Below are 18,514 nucleotides of genomic sequence, written 5' to 3'. Positions count from 1 at the left end.
TTTAGTTGTTTTTTGGGTTTTATGTTGTTTCATCATCTGGTACATAGCCCTCTGCCTTTTTATCTTGTCTATGTTTCTGTGAATGTGGTTTTTGTTCCACAGGCTGCAGGATCGTAGTTCCTCTTGCTTCTGCTGTCTGCCCTCTAGAAGCAAACTATTTAAATGAGAACCCAAAGAAGAATTTTAGAAGAAATTTAACATACCAAATACTGTGAAAATGAATGGATAATTATGAAATTAATTCACTGGATTACTAAAAATATTTTTCTTTTGGAAATTAATTGTACTTGTTCAGTAGAAGATAACTACAATTTATCATAAATATTTTGAGAAAGGGAATTTGTTTTATACTTTTTTTTTGCTAATTGAAATTCTGTCAAATACATTACAAATTTTCAATGAATTAAGACATAAAATATACTTGGTATGACTATCTGTTAAGATTAACATTTCATAATGACTTATAATAAAGACCATGACCATTATTTTAATCTGAAGATGCCAGGAGATTGGGTTAAATTTGCCTATTACTTACTTTTTGTACTTATTAATAGCTTAAAGTGGCTGAATTCTCATCAGCCAACTGTGAGATTTCCAGTTACTCCAGATTTTCGTCAACTCTTAGTATTGTCAGTCTTTTTAATCTTAGCCTTTCTAATATGCGTGTAGTGGTAACTCATGGATTTAATTTGCATTTCTCTGATGATATGTAATGTGAGCATCTTTTCGTGCACTGTGGTTTATTTCTTGGTCTTTATTAGTAGTGTTCAAATCTTTTGACCTTTTTATTGAGCTGTTTTTTCTCATACTATAGAGTTGCCAGAGATCTTTATATGTTCTGAATGCAAATTGTTTGTCAGATGTGTGTTTTCTGAACATTTTCTCCCAGTTCTGTGGCTAGATTTTTCATTTTATTAATGCTTTCTTTTGAAGGGCAGAAGATTTAAAATTTTGGATAAAGTGGATTTAATATTTTTTGTTTTCTTTCATTTTAGTTCATACTTTTTAGCCCTATCTAAGAAATCTTTGCCTACCTCAGGTTGTAAAAAATGTCTCCTCTGAGAATTATTACAGTTTTATTTTTCTAATGAATAGATCAATGGTTAATTTTAAATTAAGTTTTGTGATGAGGTAGGTACTGGGGTAATTTCTTATCATGCAGATACTTAATTTCAAAAATATTTATCAAAAAAGACTGTTTTTTCCTCATTGAATTATCAAGATTAATGTGTCAGTATAGGTGTGAGTCTATTTCTGAACTTTCTACTTGCTTTCATTCCACTTTATATGTATCCTTATGGCAATACCATTCTGTCTTGATTATTTTAGCTTTATAATAAATGTTGAAATCAGATAGTACAAGACTTCCAAATTTGGCATTCTAATTCTTTTGCATTTCCTGAGCTTTCATTGAGCTTCTTGGATCCATGATTAACTTTTCTGGTCTCTTCACGAATCCCCTACATGTTCAATAAAATTCCTCCCCTCCAACTGGTCAAAACAGAAATGTCTCCCTGGCCTGTGCATTCTCCCACAGTTGTTTCCTTTTTACATCTCCATCAGTTGCTCTTTCTCTGGTACTTGTCTGTTCCAGGCTGTGTGGAGCTCACCGTGCGCATCAGCAACTTAGTATTTAGCCAAAGGTACAGGGGGAAGCCTAGGCAAAATTTGGGAATTATTCTCTAAATATCTCCCTCATTTATGGCATTTCATGATAAATTCCAGCCATTTCAGCCTCCCAAAACTTTGATGTCTTCCTCTTCAGCTTGTGGAGATCACTGTGCTTTTCTTGGATTCTCTCTCCCTACACCACAGTCCAAAAATTGCCTCCAAGTATAAAGATGAGGTAAATGGTTAAGACTCACTTCAACATTTCCTGTTCTCTCAGGCATGACAGTCTGGTGCTTCCCATTGCCTAAGGTTTAAAAATAGCTGTCTCATATATTTTGTGCAGTTTTCAGTTGTTTAAAATGGGATAGCTAGTATGATACTAGCTTTTTTATTATAACCATAAACAGAATCCTCATATTTTTTTAATGGTTATGTTAATTCCTTTTTAGGTGAGGACACATAAGAATTAAAATGTGAGAAAAAGTATATTTGTGGCAATTTCACATATAAAAATATATTATTCTTCAAGTCAGAAAATGGGTTCTAGTCCTAGCTATTCCAGTTGCTCCATTTTGGATATGGCAGTTAACTTCTCTAAGTTACAGTGTTCTGAGTTGCTTGATTAGACTACTTCATAAAATTCTGTAACTATAATGTCCAGAAATTAAAGTTCAACAAAGATACTTTAATGGTATGTATGAAAACTAATTTAATAAACCTTTCAGGTTAACCATTATTGTTATATGTTCTTAGTAATTAAAATGCATTAAAATGTAAAATGTAAAGAGAAAAAACCATAAGGCAATTTTAATAAATGAACAAAAATAAATTTTACCTTTTCGGATTTAATATCGTGCTTATGTCTTAACTGATTAGGGGAGTTAAAGCATAATGTTAAGAACTGTTCTTAACTACCATCTGTAAAGTAAATAAATCTTTAGACTGAATATTCTCACTTGTTTTTATTTCAGCCAAGGAAATCTACATCCTTTTCCTCTTATGATTTTGTTCAAAAAAAATTTCTGACCACCAAGTAGTTACTTATAATATTCTGAAATAATCCAATTTTATAACCCTAAATAAATAGAAGACAATTGGCTATCCATAGCCTCTTGAAAATAAACTACATTATCAAATTTTATATTTTTTAAATATCTGCTTTCATATTTTTTATCTGATATTAAACCCTGGTATGAACATTACACTAATTTTTAAAACAATAATAGTATCAATAGGCTTTTGCTCATATATCACAAAAAGCTCTTTAAAGAACTTCCAACATAAATAATTATGCATGACCTCCCCTGTCAGAATCCATGTTGAGCATCCTTAATCAAACTTTGTTACTCCAGGTGCTACCTTTTGAATCTCTTTAAATGTTCTCTAAATTTTCACTCACACTACTGGGAAAACCTCTGTTGTTATAGTTACTGATTTGTGTGTGAACATTCCACAGTCATGCTATTCATGCTGCATTTTTTTTCATCTGAATTGGGCCTTTCTTTTTTTTTTTTCTTTTAATTGAAATATAGTTGATTTACAATAATGTGTTAGTTTCACAACACACATAGCAACATATAGCAAAATGATTCAGTTATACATATTTTTTCAGATTATTTTCCATTATAGGTCATTATAAGATATTAAATATAGTTCCCTGTGCTATACAGTAAATTCTTGTTGCTTATCTATTTTATGTATAGTAATTTGTATCTGTTAATCCCCTACTCCTAATTTATCCCTCCCAACCTCCCTTTCCACTTTAGTAACCAGAGTTTGTTTTCTATGTCTGTGAATCTGTTTCTGTTTTGTATACAGATTCACTTGTATTATTTTTTAGATCCCACATATAAGTGATATCATACAACATTTGTCTTTCTCTGTCTGACTTACTTCACTTAGTATAATATTCTCAAGGTCCATCCATGCTGTTGCAAATGGCAATATTTCATTCTTTTTATGGCTGAGTACTATTCCATTGTATAAATATACCACATCTTCTTAAACCAGTCGTCTGTTAATGGGCACTTGGGTTGTTTCCATGTCTTGGCTATTGTAAATAGTGTTGATATGAACACTAGGGTGCATGTATCTTTTCAAAACAAGAGTTTTCGTCTTTTCTGGATATATGCCCAGGAGTGGGATTGCTGGATGATACAGTAGCTCTATTTTTAGTTTTTAAAGGAACCTCCATACTGTTTTCCATAGTGGTTGCACAAATTTACATTTGAGTTGGGCCTTTCTTAAACTTGAATATTTTCTTAAAGTTTTTTGCTGTTATTGCTGTTTAGGCTTATTGAGCTGTTTCTCAAATTAACAAATGGTGAATATCATAGATGTCTAAATCTTCCTCTGGTTTAAAGGCATCTGATAAAGTCTATTATTTATTTATATCTTGACAGTCATATGTGAGTAACTCAATATATTTTTTGTGGTTTTTCAGTAATAACAAGGAAAAATCATTGCAGTGAAATACATTCACATACAAACATTAAGAGAATATTTATTTTTTTCTAAGTCAGACTTACTACACATACACTACTCCTGTCTTGCTAACCTATAGACATATTCCTCTTCCTGATTTCTGAACTCCTTGCACTAGTTCTCATCTAGCAACCAGTGTTACAATTTCCCATAAACTGTCTTCTCTGTCACACAACTTATTATCTTTCTCTTACACTACATGAGAAGTATAGAACAAACAAGGAGTCTATGAAAATTTCCATTAATTAGTAAGTTTGAGATTTCAGAACACCAGAACAAGAGTTCTCAAACTTTAGTGGGATTAGGAAACATCTGGAGACATTTTCTGAAATTCATATTCTCAGGCCCCATGTTCAAGAGATTCTTAATTCAGTAGGCTTGGAGTAGGGCCTAGAAGTCTGAATTTTTAACACATAGCCCAGATGATTCAGAGGCAGGTTTTCTCAGAAAGTCACTAGTATGCACAATAGAGTAAATGAAGATAGGGGAACACAAGGAGAAAGGCATCCAAGAGAGCAGATAGGGAAAGATAATCTTAAAGTTGATGGTGAAGGGATATACCAGGATAGTCACAGGGAACAAACAATCAGTTCAAACTGGAGTGAGAGTTTTTTCCATTCTTTCATTTATTTCAATATCTCTTTCATTGTTTTCTTCACCATTGTAATCTCATGCCATTAGTAATAGTACACAGAAAACCAAGCAAAAAGCAAATAAATAAGATACAATTATTAACTGCTGAGAAAAAAATAAAGATGTTTCATAAAGGAGATGTTGTCCTGGATAATACAGTAATCCACACAGCTTAATACCACTTCTCTGACAATGATTCTAAGAGATAACTGAGGGAAAAGAAACTTATCTACCACTAACACCAACCTTAAAAAGGTATGTATCCGGAGCAGTTTTCATCTTCCATTTACTTTGCATCTTGTGCCCACAAATTTTTCCTAATATCTTTTTCAACACATGGATAATGTTTAGCCTATACCCCATAGTAGCAGGTGCTGTGTTACTGCTGTTACTAAAACTATACCAAGTAATTCTAAAACCATCTGATTCCAGTTTCAAAGGGATGGGCCATAGTTTTGGTATTCTAGAGTTTAGAGAAGAATTATATCACTTTGACGCTCATTTCAAACTTCTTAATAACTTAACCTCCTAAAATAAATAAACGGATATGCCTTTGATTTTGTATCTATTATTGAAATACAGTTATTTCCCCGTGGCTCCATTCTGAGCTCAGAGAGGACTTTTATACTTCAACTACCTTATTTTATCAGCTGTCTTCTATAATTCCCTTCTTATTTCACTGCAATAACCATCACAATATTAGAGTCCTTTACTTTGTACTTCAGTTTTATATTACTTAGCAATAATCTAAAAATAGCTATTAGTCCCCAGCAGTCCTAATAATCTATCATAAAAGAGAAAATAACGTGTTTTTACAATGACTATGCCACCTTTTTAGTCCTACTACTGATTTGGTATTTAATCAATAAATAGGGCATTATCCTGTGATTATCAACAAAGCTTTCAAAATTTAAATTTTATTTACAAAATAATTAGCTAGCCTTATTTTTATTCCCTCCAAAAAGTTCTATCGACATCCAAGACCAGTATTCCATTGCCTCCTCTCCTTTAGCTCATTCTTAAAAGCACTATTGAGACAAATATTTACAAATACATTTATTACTGAATCTTGTCCGGAGTTTCATAAAACTTGTGAAAGTTCTTTAAATTCTACAAATTATAAGGAGAAAAAATAAGCGAAAGAATTTCTTGATCATCCAGTTTTAAATGAATTGCTCTTTCGCGTCAAAAAGCAGAATAGCAGTGACATTTTTATTTACACTCAACCTTTCTTCTAACAGCATGTAACCTGTAAGAGTGACTATTACCCCAATTTTATCACTGAGGCATAGAATTACAGAGATTGAACTGAAGTGAACTCAAGAGGTTATCTAATCTAGCTTCCATCTCCAAGAATGACTGCATTTTAACAATCCAAGAGCTATGCCCACCTTCTCTATTTTTCAAAATCCCCAGGGAAGATGTTACAACTTGCCTTAGCAATTTGCTCTGGTGTGTAATATCCCTTGTTTTACTCATAATTCAAATCTGCAGATAAGAAGGAAATAATACCCAGTTTCCCAGCTCCTCAGTAAATGCTCTTACCCAGATGTAGTTATAAAACAACTACAAAAATCAGTAGATGAAGAAATAGATATTTCGAAAATAAAAATTTCCAATATCTAGTCAACTATTCACCTGTTTCAAACAATATTCATTTTGAAAATAGTCTGGTATAACAAAATAATTTATACCTATCTTCATTTCATAATAAATGTTTCCCATTGATAAGAAAAATAATTTCTAACTATTAGATGTATATTTATGAATCCTAAAGATAAGAACACCAAGATAAGAATGTAATGGGAACTTTCTGGGTGCCAGGCATTGCATTCCACATGTAGTATCACATTGAATACTTACATCAGTTCTATCAGGTAGGTATATTATTATCACCAGTTTTCAGATAAAGAAATTGAGACTCAGACAATGTAAGTTATCCAAGGTCTTATAGCTAGTGAATGACAAAGCTAGGATTAAAACCTAGAGAGTTTGGTTATGCTTCACTGTCTCTCTAATACATATTTAATAAATTTTAGTTGCTTTTATTATTATTAACAAGCTACTTTAAGATACAGTGAAAAATCTTTATCTGAAAAAAAAAGGCTTTTTTCCCCCCCAAATTCCATTAGTTCCTCTATATTTTTAAATATCAAAGATCTGGGAAGTACAAGCACCTTCTAAAAAACATGCATTTATATGACAAGTAATACTTTAAAATTTGTTTTTTCAAGTTTGCTGGATTGTTACATGATTTTTCTTAGGCCCATCCAGATTTACTTTTTAAAATGCATATGGATATTTTTAAACTGAATTCTAGTTATTTCAGACTTAATTTGTTGTTTCAAAAAACAAGGGTGCTTCTAGGTTTTACTACTAGTATTGTAAATGAAAAGGAGCCATTTTGAGATTTGAAGATAGTTAAATTGGCTTCAATCTAAATATCTTGTAAAATATTATAACCAACTAGAATGTTTCCTCAAGTGTAAATGGGAAATGGCCAACTATGTTAGCCAGATTATTTCTTGAAATACTGTTCCTTTATTAAAGTAAGTTATGTTGTTCATGCAATAAGCATATATCTAAACAGCTGAATTTTTACATTCTATATAATGCCTTCTTAATATTTCAGTTTATTAGTTGACACGATATATAAAAGGAAAAAACACATTTCAAGAGTCACAAAAACTTTGAAATTTAATTTATACTTCAATATTTAATACAAAATTACCTTTTTCATTGTTTCCTTTCCCACTGTAATCTCACGCCCATCCTGCCCTGTGCCATTCTTAAAGAAAAGAATTCGGACTGAGGTCTTCTCAGTAAGTTTCTTCATTCTAATAGAAAGAACAGGCTTGGTTTTCCATATTTTGAGATCAGTAGGAAGCATCAGCCCATTCATTGTCCAAGTTACTTTCTTCATTAACAACAGATGGTCTAGAAGAGAATTTTTTTTTTAAGTCAGGTCAATATTTGGCTTCAAAATTAAAAATGGACACATCATGCTTCCCCTCCCCTTATTACCTATATCACATACACTGGCCAGTCTGCATTTAGATGCTGGTTTCCTGAAATGCTACCACCAGCTTCCCACTAACCGTGACATAAGCTGTAGCAAGCTGTCTGCTCTGATAGCCTGCATAAATCATCATTTCTGAAGGGAACAGATGTTCAGGGTATGAAAGAGTAATACCACAATTTAGTCCTAATTAAAATTCACCTTAGCATGCCTCTATCACTGATCAGGTGCACTGGGCTGAAAGGGTCCACTGAAAGGGTCCAAGGTCCTTTGCTTAGTATAAAACAACATGGGGCCTGAACTTTTGTGTTCTTTGGTGTTTGGAAAACACTTTTTTTTTTATCTTTAATATGATTATTATCCAAGTTGCTTTAAAGGTGATGACCTCCAAATAGTAACCTTATACATAATTCTTCTCCTGTCACTAGAATGAAGGTGGCTTCTAGGACATCTTTGGTAACAGGTTGAAACTATTTCACTAAAAATGAAAACCAGCTTTTCATTAACAATTTACTTTGACCCATACATTTTCAAAGATGTGTGCATGAATATAAGTTTCAAAACTCCCACTAATATTAATGGGAGTGCAAATAAATTACTATGTATGAGTTTGAAAATGTAAGGGTAAGAACAGAAGTGTAGTATATTACATACTAAGTTGCTGTCACCATTTCTCCCTTTTCAAGAGGTTTCATTTCATAAATAAATAATTTGCACCTTGGTTATTCACTTTATTTGTGCATTCAATTTATTTTAGATTATATTTTCTTTTCACATAAATTACAAAAATACAATGATTCCTCCGTCATCTGCTCTTTATTTGTCCTAATAAGAGAAATAAAATTTTATTTGCATAGAACTTAAAATGGCTGCATTTATTTGTTTGCCCAAATTTCCAAACAACCCTTCACTATTAGTATTTACCTTGAAAGAAGCATGGCCTCTTTAACCTAGAAATGGTACTTTATATAAATCTGCTAGTATTGATATGAAACATGAACCAGTGGTTGTATACAAACTTCAAGTCCCAGAATGGCTACGTTACATGTTCAAAAAAACAAAAACGCTTTCTCTCCCTCTCTCTCTCTCTCTCTCTCCCACACACACACATACACACACATACACACTCACATACACGTACACACACATACACAGTGGGCAGGAATATGAGCAAAACTTGGAGAATAAATTAAAACTAGAAGATTATAAATATGATTAAGGCTTCAAGAAGAGAAAAATTTTTTACAGAAATTAGTTACATATTTTGTCACTTTGTAATCTTAAATTGATAGGAATTAGAATCAGACAAATAAGCTAGAAGTTAATGAGATCATATATGCCTGAAAGAACTGAGAACAGTGGTCAAATAAATACTTGTACATGTATGTTCATAGCAGCACTGTTCACAATAGCCACAGATGGAAACTCAATCTCTACCAATGGGTAGATGGAAACATAAAGTGTAGTGTAAACATATGATGGAATATTATCCAGCAATAAAAGGAACAAAGTACTGATATATACTACAATGTGGATGATCCTCAAAACATTATGGTAAGTCAAAGAAGCCAGACATAAAAGGAGATACACTATATAATTCCATTTATATGAACTACCCAGAATAGGTAAATCATACAAACAGAATGCAAATTGATGGTTGCCAGGGGCTGGGAGGGTGGGGAATGGGGAGGAATAAATGGATAAGGGGTTTTATTTTGGAATGATGGAAATGTTTTGGAACTACATAGGAATGGTGGTTGCACAACACTGCAAATGTACTAAATGCCACTGATTGTTCACTTTAAATGATTGATTTTATGTTATGTGAATTTCACCAAAATAAATAAAAAAGGAGGAAGAAGAGGAGAAGGGGGAGGAAGAAGGAGACTGCTAATGGCCAGTATCTCTGAAAATAAAAAAACATCTCCCACTGGGAAAAAAATAAATTCTTGTATTTTGATAGGAGTGTACCCACAATCTGGACACGGCCCCCCCAGATGCTTTGCATTGTGGAAAGGGTATAATCCTTTAAACTAGGTTTGAATCTCAGCTCTGTAAATTAGTGGCCCTAGATGAGTCATACCTCCCTGCATCTTTGATTTCTCATCTACAAAGTATGTAGTGGATACCACTCCACCAGCTGATGAGGGTTAAATATCTTACATGTAAAAGTACCTAACACGTTGAGGTCACTCGACAAATGTTGGCTTCTTTCCCCACATCCCTGAAGTCCCATGCTTATGGAGCTCTAGAGTATATTAACTGTTACATCAGAGTCCAACCAGAAAAACAGAATCCATTCAGAGTATTTGAGCAGAGGGACTGACTGCAGGGAATTGGTTATGTAAGTAATGGAAAAGACCCAGAAGCAACAAAAGGACAGTGACACAACCCAGAGATTAGCAACAGCAAAAAACCACTCCCACCAAGACTAGAGGGAGAAGGTGTGACAGGTACCCAGATTTAGAAAATCTTACCAATAAAGCGTTTTTCCCTTTGATTTTTCTGACCAGGCCAGAATTAGGTTGAGGTGAGTGAAGGGCCAAGAATGCAAAATTTAAGGAAGCATGCTTGGGGTGGGGCAAGTGCACAACCCTCAAAGTGAGTGCCTCCTTAAATCTTGTCCTGTAGGTACTACACTAGTCTCTCCCTAGTCCCAGCCCTGGCTTTGACTATCTCTTCTATATGCAGAATTCCTGAAATTCCATGAAAAATCATGCTATTAGCCAGACACCGTTTTATATGATTTACAGGTTTTAACTCATTTAGTCCTCTCAACAACTCTATGAGAGGACTATAATACCATTGTAATACCATTATCCTCATTTACAGGTGAGAAAATTGAGGCACAGAGAAGTTAAATAACTTGAACAAGATCTCACAGCTTGTAGGTGATTGTGCTGGTATATGAAGTCAGTTCTAGAAACTGCTCCAAATCACTACACTCAAAAAAAAAAAAAAAAAACCACTACACTCTTCTGTCTCCATCATACATTTTCTGCCATTTTTTCAAGTTCAATACGTCTGAAACAAAATTTCACATTTTTTTGCACAACTTGATGCACCCTTCACACTTCTTATTTCTGTCAATGTTTCCACTTTTTTCAAGGTTTTCCACTATCTTGGGGAGATTTTGAACCCTTGTTTCCTATTCATTTCTCTGCAACCAATTGTTTATTCATTCAATGATATTTATTGGGTGTCCACTCCTCAAGGCACCAGGGTGACAGCTGTGAATAGGACAGAATAGCTTGTACAGATCACAGCCTCTTGGGGAGAGACAAACAGTGGAAGTCCTCTCTGAAGACGGGACATCTGAGCCGAGAGGCCTGAATGATGAGAAGTTAGTGATGAAAACCTGAGGGAAGGAGCATTCCAGGCAGAGAGAATCAAGCACTGAGTCTCCGAGGTGAGAAGGAGCTTGGCGGGTTTGAGAAAGAAAAATAAAGTAAGTTTGGACAGGGAGAGAATATGTATGGATAAAGCCAAAAGGTAGAAAGGGGCTAGACTGTGTAGGCCAGGATGAGGGGTTGGGGGTTTATTTTGGATGTGATGGGAAGCCATTGGAAGGCTATCAGCAGAGCACCTTCTGAAGATCAGACTGTAACGGAGTGTAGGGAACACTGGTGGTGTCCCCTGGATTCTTTTCACCAGGCTAGTGTGCCCAAACTCCAGCTGCTGTGACTCCAGGCAATTAATGCCTCACAGCTGACCCTTCTCCAGAGACCTGCCCGTCGGCTGAAAGGAACCAGCCAACTAGTCAGGAAATGCCTGTGAGGTGATGAGCTCTTCCTTCCTACTCAGGGGGACAGTCCACAGCCAACGACTGGGGGGACACAACAGCTAGTCCCCTTGCCTCAGGGAGGGGCAGCTCAGCGGTGTGTTTCCCACTCCAGACTGGGACTAGACTTCAGCTTAATACAGGGCTTGGCCAAGCTTCTGCCTCTGCCCTGTGCTGCCTCCCTCACTCCTTCACAGGTTTCACGTGACAGTGTTCCCTAAGGCCCTTGCACAAAAATCACCATCTCAGGCTCTGCGTCTGGGGAACCTGACCTCAGACAGAGTCAAAGAAGGGAGACCTAACTCTCAGCTCTGCCGTCTTCACAATAACTCTTCAAAGCATCCTTTCTTTCCATTCCCAGCCAGGCCCACTTGCCCCCTGCTCTCTCAGCCTCATCTGAGAGATCATCTACAAGAGCATCCTAATTGTATTTGACCCTCCTCCATTACACCTGACATTCTATACTCCAATTACAGCTGAATTTCCCTACAACAGCAATTTTGTCACTGCCCGATGAAAAAGTTCTGGAAGTTAGCTTTTGAAGTTTTCCACGAGTCAGTCAGCCAGCCAGTCTGTCTGTACGTCTGTCTGTCGGTCAATCAAGCAGTCCACAAATACTTATTGAGCCCATCTTATATGCCAGACCCTGTGCAAGGAATATGAAACAGACACAGTCCCTTCACTTAAACGCACATCTAACAGAAGAGTTTACTGACAATCTGACCCTATCCAAACTTACTTGGTTTTATCTTACTCTAGTTTATAGCACTACCTAAGCTGTCTGTTGATTATTCCATGAATACAACAAGTTCATCTTTAAGTCCATCCTTCACCTATTCAGACTCAAGTCCTTCTCAAGATCCAGTTTAAGACCTTCCTTCAGCGCTCCAGCCTAAAATGACCTGTCATTGCTTGAATCCTTTGAGCATTTGCAGCCTGTAACACTCACCCATATATTCATTCAACAGTGTTTGAGAACTTACCCCATGCCAGGCACTACCTGCTAGGGAAAGAGTGTAAACCATCTGGAATTATTATGTAAATGTTTTATAAGTGTATATCCTATTTCTGCTTCCGTATTTAAACCCTTAGAAAGTAGGAATCAAGTCTGTATTTCTCATTACTTGCTCCAGGGTATATAGAAATTCACTGCACATGGTATAGTTACTAGATGTTAACTCTTCCTGTGCATTTAAGTGTTCAACTGATACAAATTTAATTTTATGTCACTTTTCATAACATACCAATTACGCAAAATAAACTTTATTGCCTATGTGTTTATGTACCTACCATCTTTATTTCCTACCTCTCCCCAGTGTGAACTTAAATATGATTGTTCTACCACCTTGATGTTCACTAATGACCACAATGGCATACAATTTTTTCAGGAAAAGAAGAATACTTGACAAGGAGAACTGCTTGGCAAATGAAGGTCTAGAAGGAGTGGAATAGACTGGGATGAACTCAGAGTATATTTAAGGTAAATGCTTATATTTTCCTCAAGTCTCCCTTTGAAGGTCGTCTCTTCTAGGAAGTCTTTTCCAGCTTGGACCCCCTGCTTTCTGCTCTTTGTGAAGACATCTACCACTGAACTGAACCCATTGCACTAGCACTTTATGCTTTCTTGGCTAAACATGCACTGCTTATCTGGGGCATGGAGTAGGTGCTCAATAAGTGTTGAATGAATTAATGAATGAACCTGTCTTTTATTCCAATAAAACATTTCAATAAAAGGAATATATTCATAATTCTATTACCTAAAAACAACTAAGGACACTTTACTCCACTTAAAAATTAGGCAGCCTAAATTTTTTTTTAAATCACATTTCTGAAGTTCCAAATAGGTTTTTTGAAAGAACTCTAGGTGGATCTAGGAAAACCACATAATACATTTTCAAATAAATTTGAAAATATTCTTTACAACATAAATTATATATAGGTGTTTTTAAAGGTACTCCTACTTTCCAGATCCTTGTCGATAAACATGGAAAGACTATTGGAAATATACAAAACTTTATACAAGTAAAGATTTTTAAACCAACCTGCAAAGCAGCCTAATGAAATAATACTAATGATGACTAAAACATATTAATAATATACTACATAGGCAGGAAAGCCTTAAAAGCATGGGCTCTGAAGCCATACTCCAGGGATCTGAAACTTAACTTTGCCTCTTGCTAACTCTGTAACCTTGTGAAATCAGTCAATTTCATTTGTCTTACTTTTCTTATCTGAAAAATGGGAACAATAATAGTAATTCCCTTACCTGTTTTATGGATTAAAGAAATTTCTACAGATAGAACACTTTTGCGTTAATATGAAACACAGTGAATGTTGCTGATATTATTATCCTCCTCGTGATTTTCAGCAAGAAATTAGCATATAGAAAGCAGTGCATTAAGTACTTTGTATACACTAACTGGTCTTATCCTCAAAACCCTACGAAGCAGATAATATTACAATCTTCATATCACAGATGAGGAAAATGAGACCTGGAGAAATTAAGCAACTAGATCTGTATAATAAATCGCTTAAGAGAATCAGAGATCAGACCCAGGCTGAATGATTCCAGAGCCTGCTTTTTTAACTGTGACACTGTACACTCCCTCAAGTGCCTAAAAAGTAATAAAAGAATTCCCTTAATTTAAAATAACTGGATTTCCCATGCTTCTTACTTTCCCACTTTCCACCATCATCCCACCTTAGCACCCATTTAAAAAGCATCTGCCTTTAGTGGCTATATTTTGTTCAAAATGTCCTTATGGAAACCACTGTGACTCAGTTTACTAATCTTTGTGTCTGTTGTCAGTCAAATAAGGTTTTTCAACCTCAGCAAGCGTTGACATTTCTTTGTTCTTTGTTGCGGGGGGGCTGTACTATGCGTTGCGGAATGTTTAGCAGCATCCCTGGCCTCTACCCACTAGATGCCAGTAGCACCTTCCCCATTAGGATAACCAAAAAATGTTTCCAGACATTGCCAAATGTTCCCCAGGAGTTGAAATTTCCCCTAGTTGAGAACCACTGCAGCAAAGGAGTTTGAGACAATCCCCCTCTGCAGAGGTGCAGGGCGCTGTGAATAAGCTACTGGCACACACCATGCTCTTTTCCGATTCCAACTCCTGATCATGACTTTTCCCCTCCCTCTTTGCTGGGCTATCTTCCTTCCTTCTCAACTCAGTGCCACCTCCTTTAATCTACCCTCTTCAAGCTTCACAGCCTCACCTTTGCGTCCCACATTTTATTGAACTCTTCTGTTTTTGTATGTGTGTCCCTGTCAGACTTTGAACATTTCAAGGGTATGAAATGTGATTTCATCTGTGTGCCTCCAGTATCTGGTATGTTGTAAACAGGTGTGCTTGCTGGATGTTTAACAAAATAATAAAAGTTGATCATACATATTCAATGTAAGCATTTGTTCCCTGCTGCAGAGCCAGCACCTGAAATAATGTTTAATCCCATAGTAAATGCTTAATAAATATTTGGAAAATATTTTTCAAACATGTCAGATCAGAGTATGACTATTATTTCATTAGGTGGGTATTAGGTAATATTTCCATTAGGTAGATATTAACTTGACTTATATTTTCTTTGTATATTGCAAAAAGATTACATTTTTATACTCATAACTAATTAGCATTTTCATTACCATGTCCCTCCTTGAATTTACTCAGAAACCAGAATATGTATCATGGAGGACAAAGTAAGAAGAAGCAAAAAAGTCATAGGCTTAGTGCATTACTTTGCAAGGGTTCAGAACTGTAAAACCAATGAAACTTTAAAAATTATTGATTCTAACCACCCATTTCATTTACTCAATTAGTCATTCAACATACATTCACTGAGTGCCTACCAAACGTTCCTGCACAGGCTCTGGACACGCAGGCTCAGTGGCCATGGCTCACGGGCCTAGCCACTCCGCAGCATGTGGGATCTTCCCAGACCAGGGCACAAACCCGTGTCCCCTGCATCGGCAGGCGGACTCTCAACCACTGCGCCACCAGGGAAGCCCTCTTGGTCTTTTGGGAGAACAAGAAAGGAAAACAACACACAGTATGACAGGTGCTTAGTCAGAGATGTCACAGGGTATTGAGGGAGCCTGGAGTAGGGCACATGCCACAGCATGTGGTGGCCAAGAAAGTCTCCCCAGGGGAAGGGTGTGAGGTAGGACTTGAAGGATACATGGAGTTGGGAAAGCATCCTCCAGGGAGGGGAAACAATGTAGGTGAAGACCCAGAGTTATGCAACAATATGATGGACTGTTGGGAGGAAAGTGAACACAGAGAGGCCAGAGATGGGAGCAAGGAAGGCGGGACGTAGCCTATACAGATCAGAGCCTCTGCACAACTCTAAGAAGTCCCACATTCCCCAAAGCAAGCCATTCTATCTAATCTTTTGGACAGGAGGGACTACTGGAAAAATCTTCCTTACGTTAAGGCAAAATCCATTTCCCTATGGAAAGGGATAATCCATTTCCCTATGGAAAGCTATCGGGGTAAGTGAGGACGAGTACAGATCTGGAACAGCATGTCTTGAAGTGTGCACCACAGGCCTTCTATATGAGAACCAACTGGAGGACCAGGGGACCCTCACATTTAGCAACACGAGGTGAATCACAGCTCTAGGGACATATGCCTTCATATGAAGAAAGGTGATGAGGGCTGACAGCCAGGGTAAGCGTTATTACATCCAGAGGCAAGAAGAAAAATAGGATCTGACTCTTTTACACCAGCTTGGAGCACCTAGGATGCTCAACAAAGACCTGAGTGCGTTTTAGCCCTGGTGAGAAAGAGGGTTAAGCAAGGCTGGGAGTGGGTGGAATACGGAGTAATCAAGCAGTGAGGGGACTCTTGGGCATGGGGGACAGGAAGCCAGTCTGAGTATTAAAGCAATAAATGTATTGCCATCTAAACCCACTTTGAACTTCTCGGGAAACATAAGAGTCATGGCTAACAAATGCTCTCTACACCTCTGTCTTTTGTTAACTTTCTTATCTCAAAACCCTGACACCCCTCCCAGGGCTGAGGCTATCTGGTACCTTTGTAAGAATTAGAAAACAGCCTCGGGCCTCCCTGGTGGTGCAGTGGTTGAGAATCCACCTGCCAACACAGGGGACACGGGTTCGATCCCTGGTCCGGGAAGATCCCACATGCCGCGGAGCAACTAAGACTGTGCACCACAACTACTGAGCCCACGCGCTGCAACTACTGAAGCCCACGCGCCTAGAGCCCGTGCTCCACAACGAGAGAAGCCACCTCAATGAGAAGCCCGCACACCCCAACGAAGAGTAGCCCCCGCTCACCGCAACTAGAGAAAGTCCCACGCGCAGCAACGAAGACACAACGCAGCCAAAAATAAATAAATAAATTTATTAAAAAAAAAAAAAAGAAAACAGCCTCTCCACCCCCACCCAGCTCCACAGTCCTTCAGCTGTGCACGACAGGGAGCAGTGGCCCGAAACCTTTCCAAAGGTCACCCCGTCTCCTCTTTCTTACTTCCTCACTTTCAATAGTAGTTAATAAGCACCTACTGTATGCAAGGTACTATGAGAAATACAAAAGGAAGTGTTAAATGAAGAAGAAAGCCTCCCCCCACCTCCCCAACCACCAAAAGAAAAAAAGATTGAGGGTAGAGAATGGGTAAAAAAGGGCATTCCTGAGAGGATGTGGGAAGACTGAAAATCACAGATCTATAGGTTCCTGGGAGAATAATTTATCCCAGCACTCCACTTTGGACCATTGTCTCGTCTCAGACAATCATTAGCATAACCATTAGCCTCTCTGCCATGTAATTATTCTTGGGCTGGCTTACTCTGGCCCCCTGCCAAACGGGAACATTCACAAATCTACATATGAATTTGGGATAGGGGATTTTTAATATACTCCTTCTAAATGTCCACTCACTGTTTGCAGCCAGGCAGTCTGCTCTAATGAGGTCTTTACCCTCCCCTCCCACCACCACCTCATTGGAATATGGATGGTTCATCATGGTACCTATTTGGTCCGTCATTCAATCACTGAACAACATTTACTGAGCAACTATTAAGTGCCAGGCCCCGTGCCAAAAAATGATGGTGAACAAGGCAGCCTTGGTTTATGCCCTAAGGAAACTGGTTTAGAGGGGAAAGCAGATGTTTATTTCACCAGTCATTATAAATCTGATGGTCACAAAAGGGTACATTGAGAATGAGCTTATCCTTACTAGTGGGAGCTTCCACAGAAAGTAGGACCAAATACAATGTCAATCCGTCCATGAAGCTCGAAAGCAGGAGCCCTGGAGCTCCCCTTTGGAGAGTTCCTCAATCTCCCCCTTGTTGACGGTACTCTCAGCAAATTCTCTGTCCCTACACACACAACTGTCAAAGAAGGGGTCCTAGTCTCACTTTATCATCTCATGCCCTCCTTTAAACTTGCTAGCCACACCTAGTGGGTTCCAAAGCATCATGACCAGACCCGTCCCAGTGTTTCTCTCTAGAAAGTTAAGAGCCCACTGGGTGAGGATAGGGGTGAGGCCTGCACTCTAGTGAAGTTCTAGTGAAGGTCTGTCATAACCTTGGGAAAAACTTCCCCAAAGGGCTACATCCCAGTCAAGTCCCCTTGACTGTTCACGTTCATACACTTACTCTCTTGCAACACTCAGAGAATATTATGCCCCAACCATAGGATGTACTTTATTTTGAAGAACCCACAACCTATTTTATTTTCCTGGTTTTGTTTATAACCAAATCATGAAAAAAATAAAGCATGTTCTAGCATTAGAAGGTCTATCTACAGTATGACCACATTTTCTCAGTCTACTTTAATGAAAGCCAATACCCGCCAAGAAATTAAATAAACCTGAGTGCTCCCCACATTGTAATTTTCCATTCTGCATGTGCAAGGCAAAGAGAATACTGCCTTAGTCTGTCACCAGAATAAAAACAGCAAACTTGCAACTTCAAGTCCATGGGCTTATTAAAAATCTTATTTTTAAAAATTCATTCTCTTGTA

General features: G+C 37.3%; 1 protein-coding gene across 1 annotated transcript in view; it reads right to left on the bottom strand.

Moving 5' to 3' along the window:
- DCDC1 (doublecortin domain containing 1) overlaps window positions 1–18,514 on the bottom strand; it is a 456,279-nt gene that overhangs the window by 383,692 nt on the left and 54,073 nt on the right. Inside the window, exon 6 of the mRNA XM_067749533.1 lies at window positions 7,460–7,665. Coding sequence (XP_067605634.1) covers window positions 7,460–7,665 — 206 coding nt within the window. The remainder of the gene's footprint in view (window positions 1–7,459; window positions 7,666–18,514) is intronic.

Source organism: Pseudorca crassidens, chromosome 9 (assembly GCF_039906515.1).
Source record: "Pseudorca crassidens isolate mPseCra1 chromosome 9, mPseCra1.hap1, whole genome shotgun sequence".
Classification (NCBI taxonomy): Eukaryota; Metazoa; Chordata; class Mammalia; order Artiodactyla; family Delphinidae; genus Pseudorca; species Pseudorca crassidens.
The sequence above is the reverse complement of the archived record's forward strand: the minus strand, read 5'-3'. Positions and strand labels throughout refer to the sequence as shown.